Here is a 14,413-nt window from a genome sequence, read left to right on the forward strand (position 1 = left end):
CTTTCCATCTATCACCCTGCAGGAGCAACGCAACTTTGCACATAAAAATTCCACATGCCTTGGACAGCAGTTTTATAAATGCAGGGACCTGAGGCTGCTTCTCTGCCATCCCGACATTCCATCGGGAGCCTTCAGTGCCTTCCCTCTCGGCCTTTCTCACCCCCGTCCACCCAAGGGCGGCCCTGGAGGTGATTCAGGGAGCAGGGACCCATGGACTCACCCTCCGTCAAAGGGGTTCTCCCCAGGGATGATGTGCGTGCTGTCCCTGCCCACGAGGAACTTGATGCGGTCGTAGAAGGAGTGGAGGTTCTGCTGGGACACGGGCGCCTGGGTCTCCTGGATGATGTCCAGGGGGTCAGGGGAGCCCAGGCACAGTGGGTTGACATGACAGAGGGGCTGGAGGCAACAGTCAGGATCCATGCAGTCCACCAAGCCATCTGCGGGGAGAAGAGCACGTGGCTTACATTGCTATGTGCGCTCTGCCGTGTTCATTCACGACACCCTCATTTCCTCTCTGCTTCCCACTCAGTGAGAAATGATTAAACGCTATGTAGGCCAAAGGCTTTGCTGGACACCGAAGAGATCCCGATGATTCAGATCTGCTCCTAGCTTGTCAGTCTAGCAGAAGAGACAGACAAGTGAGTGTACCGTGAGGTTTTCCCCTTCCGGAGACATAAAAGGAATTGTACAGAGGAAAGCCCAGAGGCAAGACAACATGGGAACATCTGAGCTGCTAAACTCAAATGGGTCGAAGGCAGGGGGAACAGCACAGGATGGGGCTCGATTGGCAGTGCCGCCAGAGCTGGGCTTAGTAGGTTGGGTCAGAGGGTATGCATTTCACCCCAGGGCAAAGGGATGTACCAAAGGGCTTGAAGCAAAGGGTGACTTCACATGATGTGAGCCACTGAAACTGAAGGGGGCCCAATGCTGCTCCCCTGTTGCGGTGTAATCAGGTGGCCTGAGGCAGCCTTGGCCCTCTGGAGGCCTAGCTCTGCCTTCTGTGGGAGGCAGCGTTAGGGATACGGGAGTTTTCTGACTTTGCCATGTGGTGTCAGATCTCTGTAGGAGGGGCCGTGAGCAGGGCATTCTCTTTATCACAGGGATAGATCTCTTCAGGACTGAAAAGTACATCATAGCTCTGCCATCTGCCCGGCGTTAAACAAAGAGATCTCACCAGATCACAGATTTTGAGTTTCGTTATCCCAAAGTACTTCTACAAGCACCTAGTAGTATTGCTTTAAATGGACATTGAACCAGAGGCCAGGGGAGCCTGCACAAGTGGGTTCTGTGTAGACAGAGAACAGTGCAGTGTGTATTTCCGCCTGGGTTCAAATTCTGGCTCTCTTGCTTATGAGTTGGCGTGAGCTGGGCAATCTCACCACCCTGGGGCATAGATCGTCTGGTCAGGTCTGTTGTATTCCCAACACCTTGTAGAGGTATTTAAACATGACTGTTAAATAAATGAATGAGTGAAAAGTAGATTAGTAAGTGAAGCAGAATAAGACCAAATGCCAGAAAACTGTGGCTTTATTCACATTAACTGTGAGGTGGGAGGACCATGAGACACACACAACTTAAGTTCAAATCCCAGCACTGTACCTAAGAGTGACCGTGGACAAGTTCCTATCCTTAATGTCTCTGAGCCCTCCTCCTCCTCAGTCATGTGGGAGTAACAATGACACACCAACCTCACCTCTGTTTCCACGTTTACAAAAGGCTGCTCCCCACCAGTGTGCTGTGTAAGCACTGGCTAGACTCAGTGCCCTGGTCCTCCCGACCAGCTGCGAAGGCTTAGGCAACCTACTTGGCCATCCTGAAACTCAGTTTTTTCCCCTTACAAAGTAGGGACCCAAATCCCTTGTCTTTCTTCCCCATTTCTTCATGCGCCAAAGGGCTTGTAGCCTTCTTGGCAGCTCCATGACGCAGTATGGTTCTAGACCTAGACTTTCTGTGGTCAAATCCTGGCTCTGAAACTTACTACTTGATTGACTTCAGGCAAATGAGTTAAGCTTTCCGGCCTCAGTTTCCCATATCTCTGAAAAGGGGAAGATTGGGCTGACCTCATGGCCTGATGGTGAATGGAGCTGGATCCCACAAGGCCGACTGGGTGGCTTGAAAATCACACTTGGTCTGTGTGCACGTGTGCCCTAAATCCCCACAGGGTGAAGCAACAGAAGGAACTAAAGCACGACTACGCCTCATGGCGGGGTACTTTCTCTCTCTCTCCCTGCAGAGTGTATGCATCCTCTGGCAAACAAAAACAGTGACAAAAAAAAAGGGGGGGGGAGAATAATGAGAGTAAATGTCACATAAGCACAAGGGGATCTCAGTTTGTACAAAGACGGAATTAAAGTAACAAGTTTATTTTGGTGTGGAATATTTTGAAATCCACGTGTGTTTTTGCATCCTGCACATTTCCATGAACAATGTGAAGTCCCTGCTGCATTTGTCCCATCAGCGAGTGTGGTGTCGTGTCCCCAGGTGTGTGCAGTGCTCACCTGCAGGGCTTCCCTCCCCATCCTGGGCCTGGAACTTGACTCACCAAGGAGGAGGCCCACTTGGCTTTTGTCTCCACACCTGCCAACTGCATCTGAGAAGTGGGAGCAAGGCCTCCTCTCACCCATCCTGACCTTGGGGTCCAACCTGTGGCTCCTGCCCTGGCTCCCAGACACACAGCCGAGCACAGTCCCTGTCTCCTCTGTGGCTGGCGGGCTCCATCACCCATCTCGTGCTGGCCCTGTCAGACATTGCTTAAACACATAATTACAGCCTGAGCTGGGGGTTATTTGCATTCTGCTATTGATGTTGGCATGACAGATTCAGCTGCCGCATCCATAACTCTGCAGAAATGCTCCATTATTCAATCCCAGTGAGCAGGGACGCTGACCATTAAATCAGCTAGCACAATTGAAGGGCCGTGAAAAGTCATGGCTAATTTGAAATTTTATTAGCTCTTGCCTGCTCTTGTTTACCATGAAGCAGTCCCTGGAAGCCCGTCTTTTACCTCTTTATAAACACCCTGTTCCGTGGCACCTGGAAAGAAATGCTTCTTGCTGAGGAGGGATGTCTGCTCTCTAACCCTGAAGGAAGGTCAGGCAGGAATGATAGTTGGTGTTGATACCAATATTAACAGATGATGATGATGGTGATAAATTGCAGCATTTACTGAGTGCTAGGATTGTCTAAATAATGCCACAGGGAGTGGTTTCTTGAATCCTCCTGACCCTACGAGGTAGCCACCATCTCACTCTTATTTTAGAGAGAAAGAACCAGAAACTCAAAAGTAGTAAAGTAACTTCAAGAAGGTCATATAGTCTGGGGATCAGCAGATGGCATAATGGTTACATTGCTGAACTCCCAGGTAGCCGACTACAGTTTGAGTCCCGGACCCAGTAGCTTAAACCGCATGCCAGGCGCGAGTGTGTGTATGCCCAAAATCCCAAGAGGAGAATGGAGAAGAGATTGTGGCATGGCCATCCCCCAGGAGGATGATTTCTCACTTTCTGTCTCTCTGGTGAATGCATGCGCCCTACAACAAAAATCTCTGTCTAAAAACAACACCACCACCAAAACAAGGTCATACAGTTAGAACCAATCGATGTTGTAATGTTTATGTTGCTAGACTCCCATGTAGTCAACCGCAGTTTGAATCTCCGAACTGGCAGCTTAAAACTCACACTGGGTATGTGTGCATGCCCAAAATCCTGAGAGGAGAGTGTAATAGGATGGATTGTGGTGTGGCCACCCCACTGGGGGGAGGGGGTGATTTCTTGCTTTCTGTTCTGTCACTGATGCAGAATTTGAATTTGATTCTTTCAGCAGTGTAGCAATGTTCTTCAAGCCCTATAGGAACTACTTCTTATGTGGAGAATAGGAGTTGTTGACTCTTCCAAACCACTGCTCTTCTGGGCTCTTCCAGCATCCTGGGCAAACTTTTTCACCGCACTCTGGTCTCAGTACTGCAATTCCGACATTCCCTCTGTCTGCCTCTCGAGACAGTGAGCTCCTGAAGATTAGTGGCTGTCTGGTTCGTTTCAGTCTCCCAGGGCTCAGAATTGGACTAGCACAGAGACTTCACTGCATAGACATCTAGGGAGTGAGTCAATGGCTGATACAGGCCAGGGCTGCTCCACTGGGCCAGGACCAGGCCACAGGGGACCAGCATGTACAGGCCTTTTGCTCTATGATCAGTGGCAGAAAGCACCGTGCTAGAGAGAGCAGGTTCTGCAGCCACACTGCCTGGCTCCGGATCCTAATTCCCATGTGAGCTGTGTGACTTTGCACAAGCTGCCTAAGTTCTCGAAACCTCTGTTTCTCCAAACACACATCAAGGGAGGGAGAAAAAAGCTAATTCCTTACACTTACCAACCTGTCTCTATAGACAGGTATAAAGAGCAAAACTTTCCTTGGGTGTCTGTGACTATGAGACAAAGATTTTCCAGAGAAGAACCTTTAGAATGAGAATCTGTCTTGAGGAATGGAACCCAGTAAGCCTATATGTCCCACACAGTAAGTGACATGACACATCAGGGCCCTTTAATAGGATTTGTGTCTGTCTTCAGTTGCAAAGATCTGTTAGAAGCTCTTTGAAGATTCCTCTCACCCTTTCTCCCTAATCTTCTTCCGGAGAACTTCTGAATGCTGAAAAGATTCCCCATCCTTCATTTCTCTCAACTTCTTTCTTAATTTCCGCCTTTTAACTTGGACTCCATTCTGATTTATTTCCTCAGATCTATATTCTACTTCACTTATTTTCCCTTCATTTGTGTCTGGTCTGCTGTTTAATTTGCCCTTTGGGTCATTAATTTAATTTCCAAGCTTTAAAATTTCTAGATAGCCTATTTGGAACACCACAAAACCTGCCTGTTTCTTTTTTGATAGTATCATGTTGCATCCTTATGGTTTTATCTCTTCAGTCATTTATTTTATAGTTGTTTTCAGATTAAGTTCTTGTGAACAGTAAGCCTCTTGTATGGTGAAGTTGTAGACTCTAGTCTGTGGCCCATTGTTTCTGTGTGTTCTGTGATTCTGACTGCTCTCTCTCTCTCTCTTTTTTAAGAGAGATTCTTGCTATATAGCACATGTGTTCATCAGAGAGACAGAGACAGAAAGTGAGAAATCACCCCGAGGAAGAATGGCCACATTCTAGTCCCTTCTTTTCCATTCTCTTCTTGGGATTTTGGGAATGCATGCACATGTGCACAACGTGAGTTTCAAGTCACCGAGTCCAGGACTTGAATTGTGGTTGACAATGTGGGAGTCTAACAACATAACCATTATGCCATCTGCTGGTCCCCTGACTATTCTTTTCTATGGGAATCTTATGTGGCCGATGTGGTTGAACCAGAGTGGACCTCTGCTTGCCACCCTAGGGTACGGCTGATTGGGTGCTACTTTTCAGACTGATTTCTTAACTTGGAGTTCTAGGGCCACTGTGGTATGGAAGTTTGGATTTCAAAACATTTTGAGGTATGGACTCAACCTCTCACAGTATGCTGGCCACCTAGTTCCCAGGCCAGAAGGGAGAGATGCCTCTGATGTCACTCCCCTGGCCTACTAGACAGTTTTTGTAGCTTTATTCTCATGCAAATTGCAGCCTCTGAGGGTCCCAGCTTCACACAGACCTTGGTTCCAATCCTTTAGTAGCCAATAAAGCTCCTCCCTACTTCGAACGTCTTGCCTCTTGTCTCTGTGACCCTAACCCTAACTAACCCTAAACTCTGCACCAGAATGTCTGCCTGGCTCCTTCAACTGGCGGTCCTCTGGACAGTGCATACCTAGCCTGTCGTCCCTCTGTAAGCTTCACCCTTCTTCTGGCTTAGCAGCCTATCAACTAACCCTACTGCTATTCTCAGTCTGGCCACAGGCCTGCTCTACGACAGGCTGTACGCAGCATATGGGGAGGCCCTGGAGTGGAGGGTGGAGTATGCCTCCCTTTTTACACGTCTCAGAGAACGTTTTGTCTTTTGCTATAATACACTCTGTGCCTTCTTTCGAAAGACTGGCGAAATCTTTGTCTGGCTCTTGGAACATAAGATTTTTAAAGGTCACTTTCACTATCTCTTATCACAAAAATGTGGTTTAGAGATAGTCTGAAGGGCGACCAAATTTGATGGCTTTATGCAAACTCTCCATTACAGCACAGGGAGATGGGGTGGGAGGAAGGAGGATACAGAGCTTTGTTCTCAGTTTTCCTGACATTTCTCTTTCTTAGGTTGCACCTATCAATTGTCTGTATTGCAACCTGTGATTGTTTTTTTTTAATTGCCAGAGGATATATGTGCTCTCCAGAGAGAGACAGAGAGAAAGAGAGAGAGAGAAAGCATCCCCACGGTGGGGTCTGGTTCCACTGCAATCCCCTCCTCCATCCTGTTGGGATTCTGGACATGTACACACATGTGCCTGTTTTTAAGCTGCTAAGGATGGGGTTTGAACCATGGTCAGTCATGTGGGATCCAGCTCACTATGTCCTGTGCTTTAACCACACTAGGTCTTTAGGCTGGCCCAATATCCTGTCCTTTTAACCACCGCTCTATCCTGTCTCTTAGGCATATCACCTCTATAACTGGAAATTGTCTACCAACCCAAATACACGTTATTATGTTTCACAGTCATTGAGGATCTTTGAGCCACAGCTTCACCATCTTTGAAATGGGCCTGACCCGTGAGTGGGTCAGTGTGTATCCAATGGAAACAGGGCTTCATCAAGCGAAATCATAGGAGTGATGGACACCTTTTCCACATGGGGCATGTGGATGGGTGAGTGAGGGGAGTCAGAGTCCCTGTGCCTTCCTGCCCTGCTGGTCCCTCTCACCACTCAGGGCCTGGAGTGAAATCTGAGGCATACTAAATGGATTGGGAAGTCCAAACAGAGGGTCAGGAGACTGGCAGTCACCAAATCACATTCAGGATTCTGTTTTCAAATCTGTGCAACAAGCATTCATGAAAAGAAAGGATGAGCCAGTAAAGCCACTCCCGATTCAGCCTTATTGTGTAACATTTTTCTTACTGGTTGTGTATGGGGAGGGGGATCTCACATTTTATAAACATGCAGCAGCATCCTTAATGAGCCTTGAAATTCAAGTTTAACTTGAAAAGGACTGCTTTATGCCTAGTAAATTGGGAAAGAAGGCAAAGTAGGAGTTCTCAGATGCATAACTTTAGTAATAATAATAATAAGTAACTTAAATAAATAATGTAGCCCTTAACAACTAAAGGGCCACAGTGGTTTACAATGAGGCCACACCCCTGAGGTCTGGGCACAGTGTGAAGCTCTCCGGTGGCCAGACCTCATGGACTAGACAGTTTCTGCCACTGGCCAGCAGAGTGACCCGAGCAAAAGACTCCCAATGCCCCCACTGCCTTGCCAGAAGGAAACCGTAAAGGGACAGAAACAATGCAGTGGGTGAACCACAGTTGCTGCGCCAGCTATAAACAACACTTCAGTTGTTTCCAGCTCTGCTAGGCTTTGGGGCGCTGTTAGATCTGAGCAGCTGCTCACACCACCTCGCTGGGAGAGGGTGCGAGTGCTCCAGTTTCCCAGGGCCATGCAGAATGGCTCTATTCTGGGGCTTATTCTATGCTAATGACTGGGTGATGAGACGACATATGATTTCACGTCTCCTCTCTGGGCTCCGGTTTCCCTGTCTGTAACACGCAGGGGATTAGAGTTGGACTCGATGTTCTCTGATGTCCCTTCCAGTCCCGTTACTCAACATTAAACTCTGCTAATTCCTTCTCCAAGCTCCGAAGTCCTGATGGCCATCAACCACCACTTGGGAGACTAGAACACTGTTTCTCCCCACCCTGAGTTATCTGTCTGGGATTATGCTACAGCTGCTGTCATGGCTGAAATAAATGTACTTATTTCATTCTGTCCCCACTACATGTTGTCATTTGATGCCAATGTCCTCCAAGTGGCTATGAGTTTCCTGGAAGAGGAAGACCAGGAAGTGCTCTCTGGTCTATATGTACCCCCCAGAAAGGGGCCTAGTGCTAGGTAACAGCAGGAGCCAAACAAACGTGTGCTTTACTGACCCTGAGACAGCCCCGTGCTAAATACGGCTCACCTTGTGCTTCTGCCCCGTTTCTCCCACCTCTAACACTGTCCCCATTTGGCTAAGGCCCAGAGAGGCCAATGAGGATCAATCACGGCTCGTCTCGCACTTGGGACAGTCTACCTCCTTCAGTTGTTTCAACTGTGCCACCCTGAATAGCACAGGCCATCTGCACCTTCCCCTGGACTCCTCCAATAGGCAGAGGGCCCCCAAACTGAGAGGCCCTGAGGTGAGTCTCCTCATTTCACAGGTGACAACCCAAAAGCTAAAGCTAAAGATCCTCAATGTCTGGCCTCCCTAGCTATGAATAGTTGTCTTTCCAGTTATGGCCCATGAGATGTCTCCCTGGCTGGGCTGAAAGCCCCTAGGACAGGGACAAACTCACAGGCCCCAGGAGGGTAACAGGCATCTGATTGTACCAGTCGGGGAGGAGGATGGATCCCCTCTATCTTGGCAATCATCCCATCATGCTGCAGTGACCTGCTATTTCTCTTTCCCTGTAGATTGTGAACTTCACAAGGGCAGGGACTTTATCTTACCTATCTACGAAGTCCCAGGACTCAGGACAGAGTCTCATGCAGGGTAGATGTCCAGTTAGTGTTTGTTGAGTGGAGAAATGAACTGACATCACAGTGTTGCTTTTCTGCTTTGCTAGGAAGTATACAAGCTCACTTCAGACCCTAACATTCTCCAACAGTGCATGAGGTCTATTTTCCCACAACTGAGGATTTTTCTAGGTCTTTGTTTCATTTCCTGCTAGCTCAACTCTCAAAGCAGCTGGAGGAGACTGCCCTCCTGGGTCTGGGTCAGCCCCATTTCTTATGACAAGAGACTCTTTTCCCACCAAAGCAGTGGAGCTTGGGTCTACTGTGTGCCCATACCCCACGTAAACAATGGTGAATTCTAGCACTGGGAGGGGGAGGGGGTTGGTACTGTGTTTCGTGCGAAGCCATAAATGAACTTAATTCTATAACCCATTGTTGTACGTGTGTGGGCGCCGGAGGAGGGAGGTGTGCCCTCTTTCCACATCTCCCAAAGACAGTCAGTTCTTCTGCTTCCCAGATGTTCAAGCACTGTGTAGAGGCTTTGGCCAAAACCCTGCACTCTCAAGAAAGGGAATGACTTCATGATGGGGCACCTCTCCCCTTCTGTTCTGCTCTATGAGCGTTACTGTCAGTCGCTGGAAGTGTGTCTGTGCAGGAAGGTGAAGGGGGATGCTGGAGAAACTGCAGATGCTTCAGGCTGACTTCCATCCCTTCTACAGAGAGCAAATACGGGTGCACTTTATCCTGCCCAAAGACAGACATGTGCTGCCTTTCCCTGCTTTGCTTGGCCACTGCCAGTGATGACCCCCCTGAATGGAAGCCCCTTCCTTTCCAGGGCATGCCTACCTATTCAAGCACCATCTTCTGATGCACATCTTCCTCCTCACACAGTAATGGGTATATAACTCCATCCTGGCATTCAGCACTGTCCATTAGCACTTACCTTTGGGTCTAGCTGTCTCGCTTGAGTTCCTGGAGTAGAGATGGAACTTACTTATCTGTGCCTGGCACGCGGCCTGCCTCAATAATAGGAACACTGGGTGTTTGCAGAGCATGAGAAGCAACAAAATCTGCAAGCTCCAGGCTGATCAAGGGGCATCTCAACTCTGCAAGATCCCAAGAGGAGGGCACAGACCTGCCATCTTTGCCACGCTCCCATTTCCTTCACTGGGCTGGGGTCTGGGTGCATCAGTCCCGACCATGCTCTGGACTTAGGCAGCAGGTGGAACTACTGAAATCTGCTCTGATAAAGCCCAGTGGTCTGAAATAGCCCTTTCTAGGCTGCTAGAGCAAACTCAAGGCAAATGAACGACAGCAATCACCGTATCACCAGGAAGCCCAGGCCATCATTAGAAAGGATGATGTGAAACTGTTTTCCTTATTTATTTTTTCTTTTCATATCACTTTTTCTGCTCATACAGAGCAAATACCTTTTGAGTATATACCATCTTCCAGGTAGGGAAGGAGAGCACATTATGGTATAGTTATCCAAGTCTACTCAACAGAAAAATGAAGGCTAATTCTCTGACTCGGAGAAGAGTTGGAATGGTCCTCATGGTCTAACTGCCTCATTTCATGAGCAGGGAGAGGGAGGCCCAGACACAAGTAGCTTGCCTATGGATGCACAGTGACTGTGTACTGTCTGTAACTGACTCAAAGTCAGAGTTGGGATTAGAATCAAGGACTCTTTACTCTCAACTAATGGATGTTCTGTGAACCCAGTTCCTCCTTCTTTGAGACATGACTATAGAGCACTTGGAAAAAAAAAAAAAAAGAAAGAAACTAACTAACTGTAAAGGCGAATTCTATGACCAATTCACGGATGGACAAGAACAGGCATCCTCTGGCGTTCTTACTGAAGGAGAGGAGAAGAGACCCTGAGCAAAGGTGACCTGCCCTCCCTCCTCTCGAGAAGCATCCTCTGCTGCTTCTATGATAAAGAATTGGGTGGACTCTATCTCCTTCCCAGGGAGGCACTCAGAGCTCTCCAGGTAGCTCATTCTACCACTGAATTGTTAGAAAACTCTCTGTTCCACATGCCTTCTCTTCTTCCAGCGGTTGGATGGCAATTCATTCATTTACGTTAGCTAGTTTTAGTTAATTTCAAGGGAACGTCTAGTGACATGCACTTGTTCCTTAGACCACACGTGCAGTTTTCTGCATGCCCTGCAGCCCCCAGGACCCTAGCTAGACAGCTAGTATGTTTGTGGGCCGTGGTGGCCAAGCTCAGTTTTGTCCACCCTCCCACTTTCTGCCTTCTGTACCCCAGAGCAGTCCAGGGCCCATGGGTGCCAGAGTCCTACCTCCATCGTTGTCTTTGCTGTCACCACAGGCAGTTTCCATGGATGTGTCACAGCCAGCTCCTCTCCAGCCCAGTTGGCAGACGCAATGCCACCCATTCAGGTCCAAGGTACATCTGCCGTTACCATTGCACAGGCCCGGACATCCCTCTGCAAGACAAGGCACACAGAGTCGCGGTCTGATCGTCCACAGCCAGTCGCAGTCACACACAGTCACACGCCAGCTACCGACTACAAATGCTTTCACATCCCTCAGCACACTGGTGCCCACAGCGGCCCAGGGAACAGGTATCAGTAGGATCTCAGAGAAGGCCACTGAGGTGCCGAGACGCAAGAGGCCTTGCCCAGGCTGCATAGTTAGAAGCACAGGGAGAGGCCCAGCACTCGGAACTTCTGCATCTAAAACCCTCTGTCAAAAGCGACTGGGATTCTAGAGTTGGAGCCGGTGGTGGAAGGAAGCCTGCGGATCTGCCCAGGGAAGGCTTTTGACTCATCCTGGCTCCTTGTTCATCCCATCTCTGGTGACTGTTGAGAACAAAAGGAACATCTCTCTTCCTGCTTCTCATGTCATGCAGCACTTCCGGGTTCCCTCTACAGGGATGTAGCAGGTCAATTTTGATCAGACCTCAGGCTTCTCATTAGTTCTGTCCTTTCTTTTTCCTAAACAACTATCTTTGCCTTGCGGGTCAATTTTATTAGACCTCAGGCTTGTTAGTTTTGTCCTATCTTTTTCCCTAAACAACTCTCTTTGCTTTGAAGAAGAGGGCTTGAGTTGTTTTTTTACCATCCTATCTATCATTACATTTGGGAGAGGGTGTACACCCAGAGAAGCCCCAGTGATGGCTGTGAAAGAGATCGGGTTGCCAGGGACTGTCATGCAAATATAGGCAGGCTGCTGGGCATTTGTGTTCATCTGTTTATCTATCTACCTGGCTGTCATTTATTAACCACCTTCTCGGGGGCTAGAAATGGGGCTATTGAGATAAATAAGACCTAGTCCTTATTTTTAAAAGACACGCAGCCTATCAAAGGAGACAAATTTGTATAAGCAAAAAACTCCATTGCTGAGAGTCCTAAGGGAAATGTACAAAGCTCAGTGAGAACCTAACCCAGGTGTGGCCATCCAAGAGAGAGGCAGATGATACAAGTGAGAAAGATCAGGCAGTATTTAGTCTCTGTGTTGGTTCTGCTCTGGCTGTATTATAAGGTGGGGAGTTTTTATTACTATGAAAATAGATGTACAGGTCTTTGATTACATCTTCTTACCTCCCTGCCCCCAAGTTTATGGCTCAGAAATCTATGTTTGAGAATATGTTGTTACATGGTTGACTTGAGATTCTATTTTGCCACTTGGCTTTCATTCAACTCTTTATTTTTAACAAACTTGCCAACCCCCTTCTCTGAAGGGCCATCACAAAACACCTGTCACTGACATGGCTTCCGCTTCCTCCCTGGCCCTGCTCAGGCTCAAGGAAAGGTGTGGATAGGAAAATACTCTGTCAGCTATGAAGTTTAATTTACTTTATTATTATGAGCCGCAAAATGTGGCTATGAATGGAATTTTATGGTATGAAATCATGGAAAACCGATTGATTATTTTTAAGTGAGACAGCAAATGTAAAAGTGGCCCAAGGTAGGCACTCACTAAATGGCTGATCAATCAGAATCTACAACTTGAGTGTTTCGAGGGCTTTTAGACAGTTAACCGTTGTTTTAAAGCAAAAGAGAGGAGAGAGATAACTTGTTCGTTTCCACTTGAGATGGTCAACACAGCAACCAATCAATAGATCTGGGCCCTGTGTTTCCCATACAAAGAAAGAAACACCAGTTGAGTGCATACTTCCAGCCTAGGAGGGATTCCTCCAGAAGTTCAGAGGCAAATGTAGACTATGTGGTCTTTGTGTAGCAGAAGACTGTCAGGAGAGACAGAAAGCCAACGGCATCATAGCCTGAGAAAGCAGCTCTAAGAGCAGGGCTCAGCAGTGTTGTGGCGTGAAGGTGACCACCCGGGCCTTCTGACTTTCAATCAACATCAGTCACCAGGACCAGCAGTTAGCGTAATGGCTATGTCGCTGGACTCCCACATAGTCAACCGTGGTTCGAGTCCTGGACCCGGTGGCTTAAAATTCACACCGGGTGCATGTGCGTGCGTGCCCAAGATCTCAGAGAGGAGAATGGAGGATAAGTGACTGCAGCGTGGCCATCATCCCCTCTGGGGGTGATTTCTTACTTTCTGTCTGTCTCTGTCTGTCTGGTGAGCGCACGTGCCCTATGGCAAAAACCTCTCCAAAAACAAAAACATCAGCCACCACTGGTGCTCTAAGACTTCCCTTTCTTCAATTACACTCTTGTCCATTAGGGTGGAACTTGCTTTCCATTAAGCCTCATTTGTATTTGGAATTAGTTTTGGAGGAAGTAGAGTCTGATCTTTAAGAATGATAGCAGACTGCTTGACTGCTTTCTTTGGCTCTGAGATGTAGCTTCTTGTAGGCAAAGACTACCTCCTGTCTGTGAGCACAAGCTTTGGAGCCACAGTCAAGTTTGGCTCCACTATTCAGTGGCCGTATGACTCAGATACATTCATTTCTTTGAGCCTCAGTCTTCGTATTTATGAGGTTGCTGGAAAAGCCATACCATGTTTTCCTATGCGAAAGTGCACCATGACTTTTCTGACAACCCAATATAAAGAGAGGGCCTTGAGAAGGTTCTATAAGATAACATATGCATGATGCTCACAGCCTGACCTGCAGCTTGGACACACTAACTGAGTCTTCTCTCACTTACACATTTGCTCTATTTTGGGAAGATGGCATAAATATTGTGAGTTGCACCCACAACATTTGGTAGGGCTCTTAGAAAGGAAAAGTAGAAAACTGGAGAGTAATCTGTATTAATCCCTCTCTAGAGAGAGGGAAAGTGAGAAAGCAAGCCACCAGGTCCGGGACTCGAACCTTAAACATCACACCACCTGCTGGTCCCAGAGATATTGTATTCGTTTCCTACTGCCAGTGGGTGGACCCAGTCATGACGCATTTTTACGTAGAAAAATACATCATGACTTTTCTGATGACCCAGCAGTTCTAGGCTTGTGAGCCGTGTGGTCTCTGTTGTCATTATGCCACTCTGCCATTGTAGCTTGACAGCAGCCATACACAATTTAGAAATACACGAACATGGCTGTGTTCCAATAAAACTTTATCAATAAAAGTAGGTGATAGGCCAGATTTGACCTGTGGGCTATAATTTGCCAACCCCTGGATTAGATGTTTCAGGACAGTGAAGACAATGACAACTGCCATTGTAGACTCGGGGTCTACAATGGCTGACTGCTGTGCTAGGCACTTTATAGAGACTACTTCTAAAATAAGTAACTTTTCTCTAAAATTTTCAGATGCAAACTTTCTATAGAAATTCCTATTTCACACCATGTAATCCTACATTTACATAATGTAATGGAACAGAGACTCTGGAGTATAACAAACCTCAGTCCAAGTCCTAGCACTGCTGTTTT

At 47.6% G+C, this 14,413-nt stretch overlaps 1 protein-coding gene across 1 annotated transcript in view; it reads right to left on the minus strand.

Moving 5' to 3' along the window:
• TENM4 (teneurin transmembrane protein 4) overlaps positions 1 to 14,413 on the minus strand; it is a 665,800-nt gene that overhangs the window by 106,738 nt on the left and 544,649 nt on the right. The window contains 2 exon segments of the mRNA XM_027765687.1: positions 221 to 437; positions 10,906 to 11,052. Of these exon segments, the coding sequence (XP_027621488.1) occupies positions 221 to 437; positions 10,906 to 11,052 (364 nt within the window).

The sequence above is a fragment of the Tupaia chinensis genome, unplaced genomic scaffold, assembly GCF_000334495.1.
Source record: "Tupaia chinensis unplaced genomic scaffold, TupChi_1.0 Scaffold139431_1, whole genome shotgun sequence".
Lineage (NCBI taxonomy): Eukaryota > Metazoa > Chordata > Mammalia > Scandentia > Tupaiidae > Tupaia > Tupaia belangeri.